The sequence below is a fragment of the Danio rerio genome, chromosome 18 (assembly GCF_052040795.2).
Source record: "Danio rerio strain M-AB ecotype USA chromosome 18, GRCz13ab, whole genome shotgun sequence".
NCBI lineage: Eukaryota > Metazoa > Chordata > Actinopteri > Cypriniformes > Danionidae > Danio > Danio rerio.
Window position 1 is genome coordinate 14,173,105 of NC_141038.1, and position 18,091 is coordinate 14,191,195.

Consider the following 18,091-nt stretch of genomic DNA (forward strand, 5'->3'; position numbering starts at 1 on the left):
AAAGATTATGAACTTTACAAAATGGCTTCTTTTCTTTCATGTTTTCGAATGTACTCAACGGCCACTTTATTAAATACACCTTACTAGTAGTGGCCCACAGAAATGCAGCTCACTGGATATTTTTTTTCTTTTTTCTTTTTAGGACCATTCTCTATAAACTCTAGAGATGGTTGTGAGATCTCTATAGATCGTCTTAACCATGTCTACAAGTTGCTGCCATGTGATTTGCGTAACGAGCAGTTGGACAGGTGTACCTAATAAAGTGGCTGATGAGTGTAGATTCATTCATTTTCTTGTCGGCTTAGTCCCTTTATTAATGCGGGGTCGCCACAGCGGATTGAACCGCCAACTTATCGAGCACATTTTTACGCAGTGCAGCCGCAACCCATCTCTGGAAAACATCCACACACACACATTCAGACACACACTCATATACTATGGACAATTTAGCCTACCCAATTCACCTGTACCGCATGTCTGGACTGTGGGGAAACCAGTGCACCCAGAGGAAACCCACGCGAACGCAGGAAGAACATGCAAACTCCACACAGAAACGCCAACTGAGCCTAGGATCGAACCAGTGACCCTGCGACCTTCTTGCTGTGAGGCGACAGCACTACCTACTGCACCACTGCGTCACCAGTGTAGATTCCCTCAAACTGAAATGATGCACAAGTCTGTGGTTTTATAAACAGAATGGCTTCCGCGCTATCAGAAAGTGATGCAAGATGAACCTCATTGTGTTTGTGCAGTAACGGCACCCTTGAGTCATTTCATGTCTGAACATGATTGCCTTCATCACTATCAATAACAACAAATATATCTTTCTGTGAAACGCCTTAAGGGATGGGCGAGATAAAGAGCTATATTAGCTGCTCTCAATTCATAGGTATCATTCAACCTGCATTACCCGTATACAGCTACACACACCATTTAAAAAGAGAGAAGGGGCCCTAATCAGGAAAATGAGAAATGTGAAAAAATGTTCAGCTTGTTTGGAAAGATAACGCATTACAAAAAAAAAAAGATATTTAAAAATATTAATTATATTTATGAAAAATATTATGTACAGAAATGTTCAACACTGCTCCAGGGGATCCAGAGTCTTACAAAGTTTATCATTTTGTTTTAATATTACTACATTTAAAAAGAAAATGTCATTTAGAAAATTTCTAAACTTGGGTGGCACGGTGGCTCAGTGGTTAACACTGTCACCTCACAGCAAGAAGGTCACTGGTTCAAGTCCCGGATGGGTCAGTTGGCATTTCTGTGTGGAGTTTGCATGTTCTCCCCATGTTGGCGTGGGTTTAAGGAAGATGCAATGAAAAGAACATGTTTGCAAACCCACCTAAAATTACAAACAATGGCGCCGATGAGAGTGACCATGTGGTATGGTAGCCAAGATCAATCGAGTGTTTTCAGAGAGAGTGCTGAAAGACTCTGTGGATCAGCTGTTTTTAATGGCCCGAATCTCGATATGTTGCATTCACTGCGTGTTCAGTGCAAATGGCCGATAAATGTAAAATATCTGTTGCTCATTGGCAGGAAGACGATGGAAGACTCTTGTGTTGAGTCTATTGAGCCTTACATCCAAAAATAGAGCATGGGAGTTTCTTTGGTGACATCTCTTTGACTCAAACACTGAAAAACAACAAACTGAGGATGTGGTATTGCGCACCTGTCAATCAATAGGTGGGCGGGGTGTCCGCACTCTTACATCAAGTTGCGGTCGGTTTCAAAACCGCTCCAATTGGTCCAAAAAAAAAGGACAGGGTGAGTTTATATCAGCCCCAATATGACCATTTATACACTATACCGACACATGTCTGTCCAAACACCTTCAAAAGTAGATTTTTCACCGTAAGATCCCTTTAAGTATAAATTAGAGCTTATAGAAAAATAACAATGGTCCCAAAACTGACCCTTGTGGGATGCCACATACTACGGCCTGTAGACTGGTGCCTAGATTGATCTTTATTGTCTACTTGTCAAGTCTTATGTGGGCTTTTTGGATGTTTAAACTGTAACACTGTGTCCTAACAACAAGCTAAGTTACAAGATTCCAACAACAAGCGTTTTGGCTGAAACATGACAGAGATATTGTAATAACAGACATTCTGAAGCAATAGTGCAATATCCTCCCATCGAAATGGACAGGTTTTGAATCGAATTAATAATTATCAAACCTCATTAACATTGTTACAAGTACATCCTTAGTAATGATCACAGTCACAGATTTAATACTCATGTTTAAACTATGTTTGCTAGTAATTTAATTTTAAGACCTGGGGTAAACAGTCATTTATTTATCTTCCTTCGGCTTTGACTCTAATTCACAGGTCGCCACTGTTGAATGAAATGCCAACTATTTCTGCATTTGTTTTACACAGCAGATGCCCTTCCAGCTGCAACCCAGTACTGGAAAACACCTACTCATTCACACATTCATACTGTGGTGGAAACGACCCAGATGAAAACCAATGCAAAAACACAGGAAGAACATGTAAACTCCACACATAAATGCCAACTCGCCCAGCCAGGACTCATACCAATAGCCTTCTTGTTGTGAGGTGACAGTGCTAACCACTGAGCCACCATGCCACTTTCAGTATGGTAGTAAATGTCATGTAAAATGGTATTTAAACTCACATCAGTAGCATTTAATACTGAATAAAGCTCATAATCAGCACTTGAGGTGATCATTGTCATGGCAGTTCATGCTGTAGTTCAGCTGTGTCATTGCAGAAATACAAACCATTTCTAAAATATAAAATTTGTTTGTCACCGTCACTGTTGGTGTTGTCCCACGCTGGCCATTACTTCACGTAGTCTATTGTAATCACGAGCGGTGTTTTCTCTGTTGGAGATTACTTCCTTATAAACTACAGCTCCCAGAACTCTCTGCACTCATCAACTCCTACAGCACCTGACAATAATCTGGACACTCACCCACAGACACAGCTGTAACTTGTTTCCACTGATTACATGGACTATAAATACTTGTCAGTTTTTTTTTTTTCCTGTTTTTAAGCTTTTCCTGCACAACCTTGCCTCAATAAACTGCACTTGGATCCACAAGTCAGTTGTAAGTGTCCAATTCGTAACAGTAACCAAGTGGTTAAGACATAAACTCCTTTTAACATGGAACAGAAAGCCTTTATCACATCCCAGGAAAATGTTGTGTAGTTAGGACATGGGTATCAGCTGCATGAAACTTATGGCTGTGTAATTGGTGGTTCATTCCGCTGTGGCGCTGTGACTAGGCCGAAAGTTAGCAAGTTAGGACAGTATACTGTAGTGTTTGTTGTACTGCAAAGTACACTCACACAAGCATATTGTGTGACTGTAATGGAAAAACGTAAAGCATTTCTACTCTGATAGCCACAAAACTATTTAAAGTGCTGCAGGTTTGTGTTCGTATTAGAGAACTGTAGAGAGAATATTGTGCTTTTGACTTTTTTCAAACCGATTTCATGGCAAAGTTCTAATGCATTCTGAAGCAAAGCCTGTTAAAGACCACCGACATACCAGAGTCTATACAGTATGTGCATCTATTAATGCAAAAATTCCAATCACATACAGCATGCACACACATCATGTGCAGCTAGCCGAAAACAGGAGGTTAAATGTCTCAAATTCAGGCACTGATTGATTGCCTGTCTCCTGTATGACGTGAATGAAGGCAGAAGCATAAATAAAGAAGACGGGTGGACGTGAAGAGGCAGCCTGCTTCTGCTCCAAGGCCTGCCAAACACTTCACACACACACACAAGAGAAATGAATCCCATTTTCTGAAAAGAGGCTGATATTAATACCAAGGGGCACATAAATATGCAGGGAAATGAGTTGTTTTAGCAGGGTGCTACTTTGAACACAGCAAGGTTTTTTTAGTCTCTCTTAAAATGAATTTGAAGGAAATGTTTGAGCATTTGTGGGTCAAAGCTCTACCGCTGAGAACACATTGCTTGTTTTATTAATTCCAATAATACAGCCCTTTGGATTTTAATAATATGTTCTGTTACTTTTTGACTGTTTTTTTAATAGGCTTAGGTTACTTGTGTAGTAGAATGAAGCAGAAATTTAACAATTCAATTCAAAGCAGTGTTGGGTAAGTTACTTTAAAAAATTAATGGAAATTACATTTGTATTTAAATTACTTTTCTAATTACTTTGTCTGAATAGTATCTTAGTTACTAAATACAGTTGAAATCAGAATTTTTAGCCCCCTTTTGAATAGTTTTTTCTTTTTTAAATATTTCCCAAATAATGCTTAACAGAGCAAGGAAATTTTCATAGTATGTCTGATAATGTTCTTTCTTCTAGAGAAAGTCTTATTTGTTGTATTTCGGCTAGAATAAAAGTAGTTTTTAATTTTTTAAAAGCCATTTAAGGTCAAAATTATTAGCCCCTTTAAGCAATTTTTTTCGATTTTCTACAGAACAAACCATCATTATACAATAACTTGCCTAAATACCCTAACCTGCCTAGTTTACCTCATTAACCTAGTTAAGCCTTTAAATGTCACTTTAAGCTGTATAGAAGTGTCTTGAAAAATATTTATTTACTGTCATCATGGCAAAGACAAAATAAATCAGTTATTAGAAATGAGTTATTAAAACTATTATGTTTAGAAATGTGTTGAAGAAATCTTCTCTCTGTTAAACAGAAATTGGGGAAAGAAATAAACATTGGTGCTAATATTTCAGGGGGGCTAATAATTCTAAAAACTAAAAACCACCGGAAAACTTCCCTCATAACAATGACAAGAGTTGTGTATAAATTGAAACTTATGGTACAAATAACAATGGTCACAAGACTGACCCCTGAGAGATGCCACTAAAGCCTGTAGTCTGGGTATTGCACCAGCTGTTCGTAAGTTCTTTCTTAAACTGGAATGTAGTCTACACTAGGGGCCTAGTAACTACTGGAAAATTTGTAACAAATTTTTTCTCAGCTCGGTTGCACCACATGTTCTTAAGGCAAATCGTAGTTAGTAGGTCGTGAGCTTTCCGTGAAGTCATGCGTAGTCGCATTGAATTACGTAATATTCAATAAGAAGCATTTAAACCGTTAAACTGCTTTAAAATTCTAATGCATCTATATACAATTGAAGTCAGAATTATTAGCCCCCCTGAATTATCAGCCATCTTGTTTATTTTCCCCCCCAATTTCTGTTTAATGGAGAGATTTTTTTCAGCACATTTTTAAACTTGATAGTTTTAATAACTCATTTCTAAAACTGATTTATTTTATATTTGCCATGATGACAGTACATAATATTTAACAAGATATTTTTTAAGACACTTCTATACAGCTTAAAGTGACGTTTAAAGGCTTAAATAGGTCAATTAGGTTAACTAGGCATGTTAGGATAATTAGGCAAGTTATTGTATAACAATGGTTTGTTCTGTAGACTATCAAAAATAAATAGCTTAAAGGGGATAATAATTTTGACCTCAAAATTGTGTTTGAATATTTAAAAACTGCTTTTATTCTAGCCGAAATAAAACAAATAAGACTTTCTCCAGAAGAAAAGATATTTTCAGACATACTGTGCTTTGTTAAACATCATTTGGGAAATATTTAAATATTAATCATTCCTAATAATTCTGACTCCAACTGTATAACTGTCCTCTGAAAATAAAATGAAAAATTACATATTTATAGTCCAGTACATTACAGTCAGTCACCTGCATCGTGAGTCGTGGCTTGAACGCACTCAAAATACACATTAAGTTATCAAAACATTAAACTTGAATTTACTTTTATATCCTGCACATGAAAGAGAAAAGAGCAGGGAGGAAGCCATGACGAAATTCTCGTTTTAATTGGTGGAAAATTAACACAAAACACTCCTTGAACAAAATTCAACTCTACTTTCACAAACCAAATAAATGCAAACTTTGAGAGGAATTTAAGGCTGTGAGTAGAAGGAGATCATTCTTCATTATTATCATGAGCTCCTTGATGTAAACTAATCTCGCTGTCATCTCCTTTCTACCGTTATTTATAAGGGGACTTTAGTGTTACGTTTAAACTAAGTTCAGTGGTGCAACACCAAAAATATTTAGTAGTGTGTGAGTTGTAACTTAGTGTACCTTTAAATCACAACTATAGGCTACATTTTATCTTACGCACTGCTGGTGCCACCAGCCCCTGGTGTCTAGATTGGTCTAGTTTGCCCACTTTTCAAACCTTATGTGATTTTTCAGATCTTATATTGTAACACTGTGTTAAATGGTTAAAATGAATGACACTATATTATATACATACCATTTATTGGTCTCAATTTCTAAAGTGTTAAATTGTTTCTTAAGCATGTGCTGTTGTTGAACAAATAAAACCTTTAGTTAAAAATGATGGAAAAAATAAATATATATATATTTATACAACAGTCTCGAATCTGATTGGCTGATAGCCATGTAATATTCACGTAATAACTGTACTCATACAGCCTCTTCACCCTTGTGTATTACTCCGCCCACATAGTGACATATATATATATATATATATATATATATATATATATATATATATATATATATATATATATATATATATATATATATATATATATATATAAATATATATATACACACACAATTACTCTGCATCTCTGAATTTATACCATATATTGTCATGAAGTAAATTCTGAATTAATTTGTTTCTTATTGCAATTGTCTGACAAACGATTTTAGGTGAAAATTTTGATTTGATTGTTCTGCAAAATATATATTAATCTGCTTCTCTGAATTGATTTATATAAAACTGTTAACTTTACATAGAGTATTTATGCAAGTGCATTATAAGTAACTAAAAAATTCCTACTGTAAAAATGAAAAGTAATCCCTTACTTTACTGTATTATTTGGCTAAAATTATTTAATTAGTAACTAATTACAACACTGATTCATAAACACTTAAACGTCTGAAAAGCATCTTGATCTCTAAAGAGGGCCATATTCAGCATATTTGAGAATCAGAGGACTGTAAACCAATATTGAAGCTTCCTTTGCCATATTTCATTCCCAAAATGCCTTGTTTGTGCTTTCGTCTGTGTCCTGTGAGCTTGTAAACATTGATCTCTGAAGCTTAACTAATGTTTATCGCACTTATTAAACCAAAATATTCACCAATTTGCCCTGAGAATTAAAACGAACCGAGTTTACTCTATCAACCACTTGCTTGGTTTTATTTGTGATCTTCTTTGGCCACATGAGGTCAGAGCTTCTTGCAAATAAAGTAGTATTCAAGCTCATACAAGAAGATATTGCACATGCATTATAACAACATTGTGCAAGACCTATCATTACTGAGAATCTTTGTACTGGGCTTTTGTTTGATGAAAGCAGGAGGAAAAAAGAAAATCAAGCGAGACATGAAACATTGGCTAGTCTGTCTACAGGGCCGTCTGACCTTGCGTTGTGATTTGGGAGGCATCAGTGTGCATTCAGTAGACTTCAGTTTAGTCATACTTGAGGCTGCGAGACAGAAAATAAACAGAGGGGCTGTGCTTTCGGCAGAGATACGGTGAATAGTTCACATTTTCTGAAAGCAATGATTGAAATAGCCAAAAGCCTTGCCAACAGAATCAGAAATTCCTCTGTTGTGCTGGAATAAATGGCGGAGAACGGTAACTGTTGATTGCGTTGTTGTTTTGGATTAAAGGAAAGAATTATTAGATATGCAGATTTGCTGTTCTTAAATGCAAAACTCATTATTTCTAACGTTTACCAGTATGGTTTGTGCTTAGACATCTCTAATAATGTTATAATGACTTCAAGAGTGAAGAAATGTTCAGAAATACAGTAGGTGTCATTACAAAATATGGTGCAAAATATTTATTATGTTGAAGATATTTCAAGTTTGTTTTTTATACTAATGTGTTTAATTAAACCTTTTTATTTTATATTAATGTTTATTTATTTATTTTTACAAATTAACTGTTTTTGTCACAGTCCACTAAGCAAATGAAAAAAATATATCAATTTTTCTAATTTTTCCAATAGTAATTTATTTATTTATATAGTAATGTGATTAACAGAGCAGGGAAATTATGTTTAACAGAGCATGGAAATTTTCATAGTATGTCTGATAATAAATTTTCTTCTGGAGAAAGCCTTATTTGTTTTATTTCAGCTAGAATAATAGCAGTTTTTAATTTCTTAAATACAATTTTAAGGTCAAAATTATTAGCCCCTTAAAGCGTTATATATTTTTTCAATAGTCTACAGAACAAACCATCATTATACAATAACTTGCCTAATTCCCCTAACCTGCCTAGTTAACCTAATTAACCTAGTTAAGCCTTTAAATGTCACTTTAAGCTGTATAGAAGTGCCTTGAAAAATATCTAGTAAAATATTATTTCTCAATATAACATCTCTCCGTTAAACAGAAACTGGGGAAAAAAATAAAAAAGGGACTAATGATTCAGGGGGGCTAATAATTCTGAATTCAACTGTATACACAGGTTTGGTTTATATTTTGCCCACACCCCTTAATTGTTTTTTTGGCCCGTTATAAGAAAATAGTTTGGGCACCCCTCTTCTAGTGCATATGTGTCGAGTACACTGTTTAAACTATGAATGTTAAGCATTTATGATGTGAGAAATGTGGGTTTAAGTTTCAGTGATATATATATATATATATATATATATATATATATATATATATATATATATATATATATATATATATATATATATATTTTTTTTTTTGTCTGCCAATTTCGAGATTTTAGTCTTTTATTTTTATTTTTTCCAGTCTAAAATGAAGTACACAAAAAAAACTTTGTCTTTTTAATGTTTAAATTATTCTTTTTTTAAATGTCATTTACAATACAAATATTTTAAGGCCAATTTTCTCCTGCACTGAGCCATAAATCACTTCAGGAGCAACATAAAAATGTATGGTTTTATTAATATCTAAATTCTGAAGATTTTTACAGAGGTATAAACTTATGTTTGCCCGATTACATGTTAAATATTTCTTATAAAAGAATTTTAAATCTGACTTTTCAGACTATTCCGAATTTAACTATTCAATGTTCAGATTTTTTTGTTAGAAATATTTTCAAATTAGCAGATATTTAATTAAATAATGCCTCATTTAAACATTTAAACACATTTTAGAAAACTTAAGTGACAAAAAAAAAAAAAAGTGTAAACATGAGTGATTTATGTTGCTGTGCTGCCACCTGTTGGCCATACTGTATATATGTTAATTGTTAAAATGTTTTTTTGGTCAAATAAGTTTCATGAAAGAAATAAAGATTCAAATAAAGATTTAAAATTTGACATATTTTGTCCAAATATTACATACAGTATGCAGAGAATGGATTCAAAATAGAAAGTGTAGAAAGACATGACAAAACCATCCCTTACAAGACCTGTTTACAAACATCTAAGAGTGTGATGAAAAATACATGTTAAAAAAATGTACAAACAACTGAGGCATTAGCAGATTTGTGTCGTCTCTTAATTAGTTTAATTCTGTTTTTCAGGAGACGGTGGATTATGCCAATGTCCAGGAGCTGAAGTATTTAGACATGGTCATCTGTGAGTCGCTCAGACTTTACCCTCCTGCATTCAGGTATGGCAAATATTATCATGCTTAGAACTAAGTGAAGATTATTTATAAACTAGGCCTAATTTTGAGAAAATCACATGCTTATCATTGACCATGGCTGGTCCAACATTAACTATCATATGTTTTACCAATCAGACGAATCTAAAGGCGAATAAGTAACCAGATTTCCTTACCTTAGTTATCTTTACCTTGAAGAATCCCCCATCCACCCCTAATCCTACCCCTCCTTCTTTGATTAATCCAGGACAGGGTGGCATGGTGGCTCAGTGGTTAGCACTGTTGCTTCACAGCAAGAAGGTTGCTGGTTTAAAACCAAGCGTGGCCAGTTTTCCCCCGGTAAACATATGCTGGTATAGTTGGCAGTTCATTCTGCTGTGGTAACCTCTAATAATCAAGGAATAAGCAAATTGAATGAATTCGGAGGAGCTCTCGAGACTTATCTGAACTCAGACTCCCCTAGAATGGGAGGAAGCCCCAGACTCAAGGATCTTCTGAGCTCAGGGTTCTCTCCCAGGACAGCATGCCAAACGCTTTATTATCATCAGCTGAGGACAATCTCTTGAAAAGCTGTGTTTTTTAATAAATCTAAATGGTTTTGGGTATGTTGTATGTATGTATTTTTATATTACTGACCCTTGAATTGTGTGTGTGTGTGTGTGTGTGTGTGTGTGTGTGTGTGTGTATGTGTGTGTGTGTGTGTGTGTGTGTGTGTGTGTGTGTGTGTGTGTGTGTGTGTGTGTGTTTGGACACAGAGTTGCTCGAGATGTTGAGGAAGACACTGTGTTAAACGGTCAGTTTCTGCCCAAAGGAGCATCTCTGGAAATCCCTACAGGATTCCTTCACTATGATCCAGAGCACTGGACTGAACCCACCAAGTTCATCCCAGAGAGGTGAACAGCACTTTCTCTAGAGATCATTTGCATCTGTGGTAAAGCTACAGTTTTACATCCTCTAAATTCATGATTTTTTGTTTTACTGCTGACTGGAAATTTTGAGTTTTTTAATAGTTATTTGTTCTTCATTACATATTTTGGTAGAATGTTGGGGGGAGAGAAGCCATTGGGACCCATGGTAAGAACAAAATATGTTATGGAGGTCATTACTGTGGCTGTTTTTCCCCAGCATTCTTCAGCATGTCTTCCTTTGTGTAAAACAGAAAAAAGAAACTGGTGGAGGACGAGTAAATTATGACAGAGTTTTCATTTTTGTTTTGTTTTCATTTAAACTGTGCATTTAGTTGTTCTTCTGAAAACTGTTTTGACTCATTTTTATTCGAAGGATTCAGATTTTTTTTTTTTTAATCTTGACAAAATGAATATCTTTGAAAGGTTTTTGGAAGATTTTATTTTTGATGATAGTATGATTTATATATATGCTATTGTGTGTGTGTGTGTGTGTGTGTGTGTGTGTGTGTGTATACACAGTTGAAGTTGAATTATTAGCCCCCCTGATTATTTTTCCCCCAGTTTCTGTTTAACGGAGAAAAGATTTTTTTCAACACATGTCTAAACATAATATAATAACTCATTTCTAATAACTGATTTATTTTGTCTTTACCATGATGACAGTAAATAATATTTGACTAGATATTTTTCAAGACACTTCTATACAGCTTAAAGTGACATTTAAAGGCTTAAAAAGGTTAGGTTAACTAGGCAGGTTAGGGTAATTAGGCAAGTTATTGTATAATGATGGTTTGTTCTGTAGAAAATCGAAAAAATTGTGTAAAGGGGCTAATAATTTTGACCTTAAATGGCTTTTAAAAAATTAAAAACTACTTTTATTCTAGCCGAAATACAACAAATAAGACTTTCTCTAGAAGAAAAATATTATCAGACATACTATGAAAATTTCCTTGCTCTGTTAAGCATTATCTGGGAAATATTTAAAAAAGAAAAAACTATTCAAAAGGGGGCTAAAAATTCTGACTTCAACTGTACAATACAGTATTTCAACTGTATTGTATCTGGAAAAAATAGCTCAAAGGGACTAATAATTTTGTCCTTAAAATGGTTTAAAAAAAAAAAAAAACTGCTTTTATTTTAGCCAAAATACAACAGACTTTTTCCAGAAGAAAAAATAATATCAAACATACTGTGAACATTTTCTTGTTCTGCTACACATCATTTGGGAACTATTTAAAAATAAAAAAAAGTGGGCTAATAAATCTGACTTCAACTAATATATATATATATATATATATATATATATATATATATATATATATATATATATATATATATATATATATATTTATATATATATATATATATATATATATATATATATATATATATTTATATATATATATATATATATATATATATATATATATTTATATATATATATATATATATATTTATATATATATATATATATATTTATATATATATATATATATATTTATATATATATATGTATATATATATATATATATATATATATATTTATATATATATATATATATATATATATATATATATATTTATATATATATATATATTTATATATATATATATATTTATATATATATATATATATATATATATATATATATATATATATTTATATATATATATATATATATATATATATATATATATATTTATATATATATATATATATTTATATATATATATATATATATATATTTATATATATATATAAATATAAGAATGTCTAAATCAAATCAATTTTATATCTGTGTTTGTTTTTTTCAAATTTCAATCATTTGTTCAAGTTTTGCATTTTGACCTCAATTTTAAATTGAAGATTTAAGAAATAAAGTGAAAATTATTCATTTTATTAAGAAAGGATGCATTACATTTACCGATGAAGACAGCAGATAAATAAATGTGACAAAAGATTTCTATAGACCGGGTTTCTCATTAGCAGAAGTCGTCATATTGTAGTTAGGAAAAGTTAGGGTGCTTTTACACTTGGTTCATTTGCGTACCCCAGACCGGTTCACTGGTCACACTAGCTGAACATACCTACTATGACGTCAAACTTTAAAGGATTTAAGACGCTGATGACAGTTAAACTTATCATAACAGGCTTGTGAAATAAGTACACAAAATAAGTAGATAATGCTAAAAAAATGATACACTGATATTTTTTTTTTTTTATTGAAATGAAAATTAATTTAAAAACAAATGTATAAAAATCAAATAACAATAATAAGTAAGCAAGCAAGTAAATGAGTTAACACTGTACATACTGGAAGTAATGACTTCTGGAAATTCACAGGGAATAAATTACATTTTAAATATAGATTCATACTCTACATAAAACAGTTACACTGTGCAATATTTCTACAACTAGGAATAATTGTTGATTTTGATCAATCTTATGCAGTCTTAAATTGTAACTTAAATTGTCATACAAGAAAACTTAACTTTTGAAAACTAGTGCACATCTAATAGAATACCTTGTTATTATTTCGGATTCACTCTTGTTATTCAGCAGACATCGTTTAATGCACTCTACACTCTCTTCATTTTGTTTGCGTTCCTGTCCTGTATTGTGTATTTGTCTCAGGTTCACTCCAGAAGCCAAGGCCAGGCGTCACCCGTTTGTGTATCTGCCGTTTGGAGCGGGGCCACGCAGCTGTGTGGGCATGAGACTGGCCCAGCTGGAGATTAAAGTGGCTCTGGTTCACATATTCAGGAGGTTTAACGTCCTGGCCTGCGAGGACACTGAGGTTTGTTATTGTTTGTCTGGAAAAGGGAAGATTGTGTTTTCCACAATCTGGAGTTTACAGTTACAGCGGAGATAAAAATGAGAGAGCAACTTTCAACATCCTAAATGTCATGGTCACTGTTTGGTCTGATCTGAAGTTCTCTAATGGGAGGTAAAACAGTATATTTCCAGAGGGACGTATATTCTGAAGCAAAGTAAATCTAAAATTTAATTGGATAAAAATTTAATTTGAAAAAAAAAAAACAACAACAACACTGATCCAAATTAGAGAACACTTTCAGATCCTTACGGTTTATGGTGCACTGTAAAAAATGCTGGGTTCCAAACAGTCAATTCGTGTTGGGACAACAAGTATGAATTAAGTTAACTTAGTCAAATTTAAGTTGATTGTACATTAAACAATAATGTTTTAAAAACTCAAAAATTGTGTTATTTTAGCTCGTTTTAAATAAGCAGATTGAACAAATGTCAATTATTTGAGTGCGTCAAAGTCTGTGTGAAATCAAAATTTACAATGTTTAATTTACATTGTTATTCTTTAGGTGAACAATTAATCCAAGTTAATCCAGAAAAAAAAAAATTCCGCACCAGACGCTCCTGTGCTTTCAGTATTCGTTCACTCGCTGCCCGCTTAGAATAATTTTCTACTCGTCCTGACTGTTCCTGCTCAATTTAGATCTGGTTTCCAAAATCTTACTGTAAGTTTACACTGGGTACTATCAAAAGAGAGAGATAACAGATAAAACTGTAAGTTGTGCAAGGATTATAGGCCATGTCAGTTATGTCAGTTTTGTTTGCCCCTTTGTGATGAGACATGAGTGCCGCCTTAAACCTGAGGTTCCAGTCTTCTGCTAAAAAGGATAAAACTTCGAGGTATTATCACATCGCTCACAAGGTAGTTATTTTTCTATTTGCGTCAATGATGCTTGAAAAAGACTTGCCGGATGTGGGTTCACTTTGCTCTCCCATTGGTAAATCTTGCTCTGAGGATCAATATGCAGATGATGCGTGCACAGACTGTTCAAATAAAAAGCATGTGCAGAAAGCACTGGTCATGCTTTCATCATGTGTAACAGTCTTGAGCTGTAGCAGTGCTCAATAAGAATGTGGAAATCACAGATATGCTGTTCCGAAATCAAGACTTGGGACCCGCCAGCTCCCGTTCAAATTACACCAGTTACTGACCACTACCACATTTTTTTCAGAATGCAGACCTCTACTTTCCAGTTTTACATTTTCCAGATCATTTTTCTGATTTCTGAAGCGATTTTTTTTAATACACACAAAAATTTCCATCAAGTTCTTAGAGTGTCTGATTGTAGTATTGGTAACCTAGCAATCAACGGTAAACAAAGCAAGCATAATGGGGACTGCTGTGGGTAAATGATTCGGGATTTGTACAGCTACACATCGATGGATTTACTCAGTGTTTGGACTCTTAGCAGTGGATATTAAACCAAACTGAACTGAACAGAACTTAAACTCTTAAAACTGAACTGACCCTGTTTCAATTTACTATAATCTTCCATGTGGAGCTGCTTTGACATGATCTACATTGTGAAAGCACTATAGAAATAAAGGTGAATTGAATTGAATAACGTTTGCTACGTCAGTTCCATCACTTTAAGTCCAAAATCCCCTCAAGTGAATGTACTTTTTTTTTTTTTTTGCAAACTAAGGGACTTTTCTTCAATACATGTTGTTTCCATTACTCCTAAAATATGAATTAACACGGGGTGATGTTAACCCAGTGACTGACTTTGATGGGAAGCCTTAATAAAGAGATTTTTCATTTGTCACACAGATTCCTCTGGAGTTAAAGTCTCACACCACCCTCGGGCCCAAAAACGGTGTTATGGTCAAAATCACAGAGAGGGAGAACTTGGAGGATGCGTCCTGATAAGAGTTGCAGTTCTTGGAATGTTCTTCTAAGTTTTTCAAATGATGTAAAACTGATCGCACTTATATTCTGGAATCATCTGACTAAATCTAATGTAAATCTGTGCTGCTCATTTGACTGAAATCTAATTCAGCATTAACTGTGAATTTGTTAAAGCATATGTATAACCTCAGATCAGCAACATACTGTATACATGACCCAGTTATTTTTGGAAAATTGAGATCTATTTGAAAATGTGGAAGGAATAAACTGAGGGATGAAAATCTCAATTTAAATATTAAGAAAATCACCTTCCAATATGACCAAATTAAGTTCTATTTACTATAGGAAAAACAACATTATTACAACATTAATACAACATGATGTTTTCTCAATATTCAAATGATATTTAGCTAAAGAGAATATTGTGACTCATACAAGGTCTTGCACACAAATAATCAGATGATTACCTTAAAATGTGACATATATATAAATACATTCTGTACAATCAAATGGAAGATGATCAGTTTTGATTGATACTGTATAATATTTCATAAGAAGTTCATTCTGTTTGCATAAATGATTTGCATCCTGCCTTAATGCCTGTGGGATTGATTTATTTATGCTTGGTTTATGTTGATTATACTATTGTTTGATGTACATTATTCTGGAGCCCCAGCGCTTTACTGAATTCATATTATTATTGAGTTTAGCAAGAACAATATGATTAATTACTTTACTTTGATAATATATTCCACTAATTTGAAATGACTAAATAACAGTTTGATATATTAATCATGTATTTATCTTTACTTACACCATTTAATTGTTTCATTTCCAACTTCTTAGGCTAGAATAAATGCTATGATTAATGAACAGAGCGTTGAGAAGTGTGCTTAAGAGAAGCACAACTGTTTGAGAGCGTCTTTTAAACAAAACCTTCTTGGCCTGAAAAGCTCAATTTTTGTAATTAATTAGTAATCACAAGACTAGTTTTCCGAGATTTCACTTCTCGGTTTCACCAGCAGGGGTCATACAGACGGACTGTGACGAACCTGCTGCTTGTCTGCGAACGATTTCCTGGTAAATGTCCTACTTCCCCTTTACTACATTACTTACAGTAGTTGGCGTTAGAGACTTTTGTTTGCATTGTAATTAAAAAAAACAAATTTGGTTTGGTAGATCTCAGAGATTCCAGCTGTATAAAATAAACATAAGAATAACAATTAATCTAAACAACAGCAGGTCCGTAGTTCGGGTGATCCCAAACACCCACTCCTGACTGACAAAGGTCCATAATTTGTCCCAAACATGAGCTCATTTGTCCTGTTTTGACAGCTATACCATTATAATAAATGAAAATAACCCATTGAAAAGGCTTAAAAGACTGAGAAAATCCTCTGTTGGCTGCCACTTTGGTGTGGCTTCAACTAATCAGTTTTGACCAATGCGATTTTTCATGAGTCCAACATCCAGCAGCTAGAAAACCCATAGTCTGACGAAAGTGAAGTCAAGTGAAGTCTTTCGGTACTGTATTGTTTTTGAATAGAGAAAACATTTAACAGGTAACTTTTATTTTAAATCTTTGACCTTAGTCTTAAGACAGAAAATGAGAAATAAAAAGGTGTGAAGCACCAAAAGTGGCCCATAATTTGACTGCTATTTTGACTATTGGTGTATGAGTTTTCAAATGAATTTTTTTTTCACAAGAGAGGCTAGAAAGCTCTACATTATTATTACTTTTTTATTATTATTTTATACAAATGGTCAAAATCTGACAGAGGAAAGATAAATGTGCTGGCCAGTTTTTTGCTTAAAATTTGCCTTAGAAATGACTAAAGGCTTGTTTTTAATTTAAAACGGATTGATATATTTTTATATTCTAATGATATATGATGATGTAATAAATTTGTATTTTACAAATAATTATTTTATCATATTTCTTTATTATAAATCTTCACTAAATATTTTTGGTACCTCAATAGGTTTGGTTATGATGACCATCTGATAAGCTAATTCAGTTAAAAATAGTACTTAAATATCATAATTAAATAGAAAATGAGGTGTATAATTGCAAAAAGGTCCAAATTGTGAGAAAAAAGAACCAACCACTTTCACCAGGCTGGCTACAGGCCTGATAAATATAGCAAACAGTGTATAATATTTAAAAGATATTGAACTAATACTTATAATGCTATTGTATAGTTCTGCTTAAACCTTTATCAATAATGTTGCATGTATTTCGAAATTTTAAGCTGCAATTTACTCTTGAAATGACAATTATGTTATCATTTCCTCACCCCACAAGTTTCAAACCTTTTTGACTTTCTTCTATTAAACACAAAATGACAATAAAGTTTTATAGAAAAATGCTGGAAACCTGCACCCATTGACTTGCATAGTATTTGTTTTTCTTACTATGGAAGTCAATGGTTACAGGTTTTAGCTTTTATCAGAATATCTTCTTTAGTGTTCAACAGAAGAAAGAAACTCATAAAGGTTTGGAATCACCTCAGGTTGTGTAAATAGTGGATGCATTTTTAGTTTTAGGTGAACGATCTCTTTAAATGCTTCATAGTTGTCAAAGTTATTTGTTTTTTCCCACTTTATTTTTTTATAGCCAGGCTGTAATTTGCATATCAGCTTGTTCCCAAGAATGCGATGGGAGGAAACTGTGAGCAAAAGTTCAAAGTCAAATACTGTCTGTGAGACTGTGAGTTAAAGGGATGGCAGTTAAAGGCGTAGATAACTCCAGAAGTGAGTGTCTTTCTGCACGATAAAGAGACCTATATAAATTCTAAAACCATACTCTTGGGCTAATCCACTTAAATACACTCTTTAACCTTGAGCTGGATGTGCATCACTGTTGCGCCGTTAACCCTTGTGCCAACAAGGGCATTCATGGTTCTAGGAACTTAGT

General features: G+C 33.4%; 1 protein-coding gene across 2 annotated transcripts in view; it reads left to right on the plus strand.

The window, feature by feature from the left end:
• The window catches only part of tbxas1 (thromboxane A synthase 1 (platelet)), a 179,973-nt gene extending 164,202 nt beyond the window's left edge, over positions 1-15,771 (plus strand). For both annotated transcript variants that reach the window (NM_205609.3, XM_087292693.1), the window contains 4 exon segments: positions 9,505-9,593; positions 10,343-10,480; positions 13,131-13,293; positions 15,097-15,771. In NM_205609.3, coding sequence (NP_991172.3) covers positions 9,505-9,593; positions 10,343-10,480; positions 13,131-13,293; positions 15,097-15,192 — 486 coding nt within the window. In that variant the 3' untranslated portion in view covers positions 15,193-15,771.
• Positions 15,772-18,091: the final 2,320 nt, after the last annotated feature.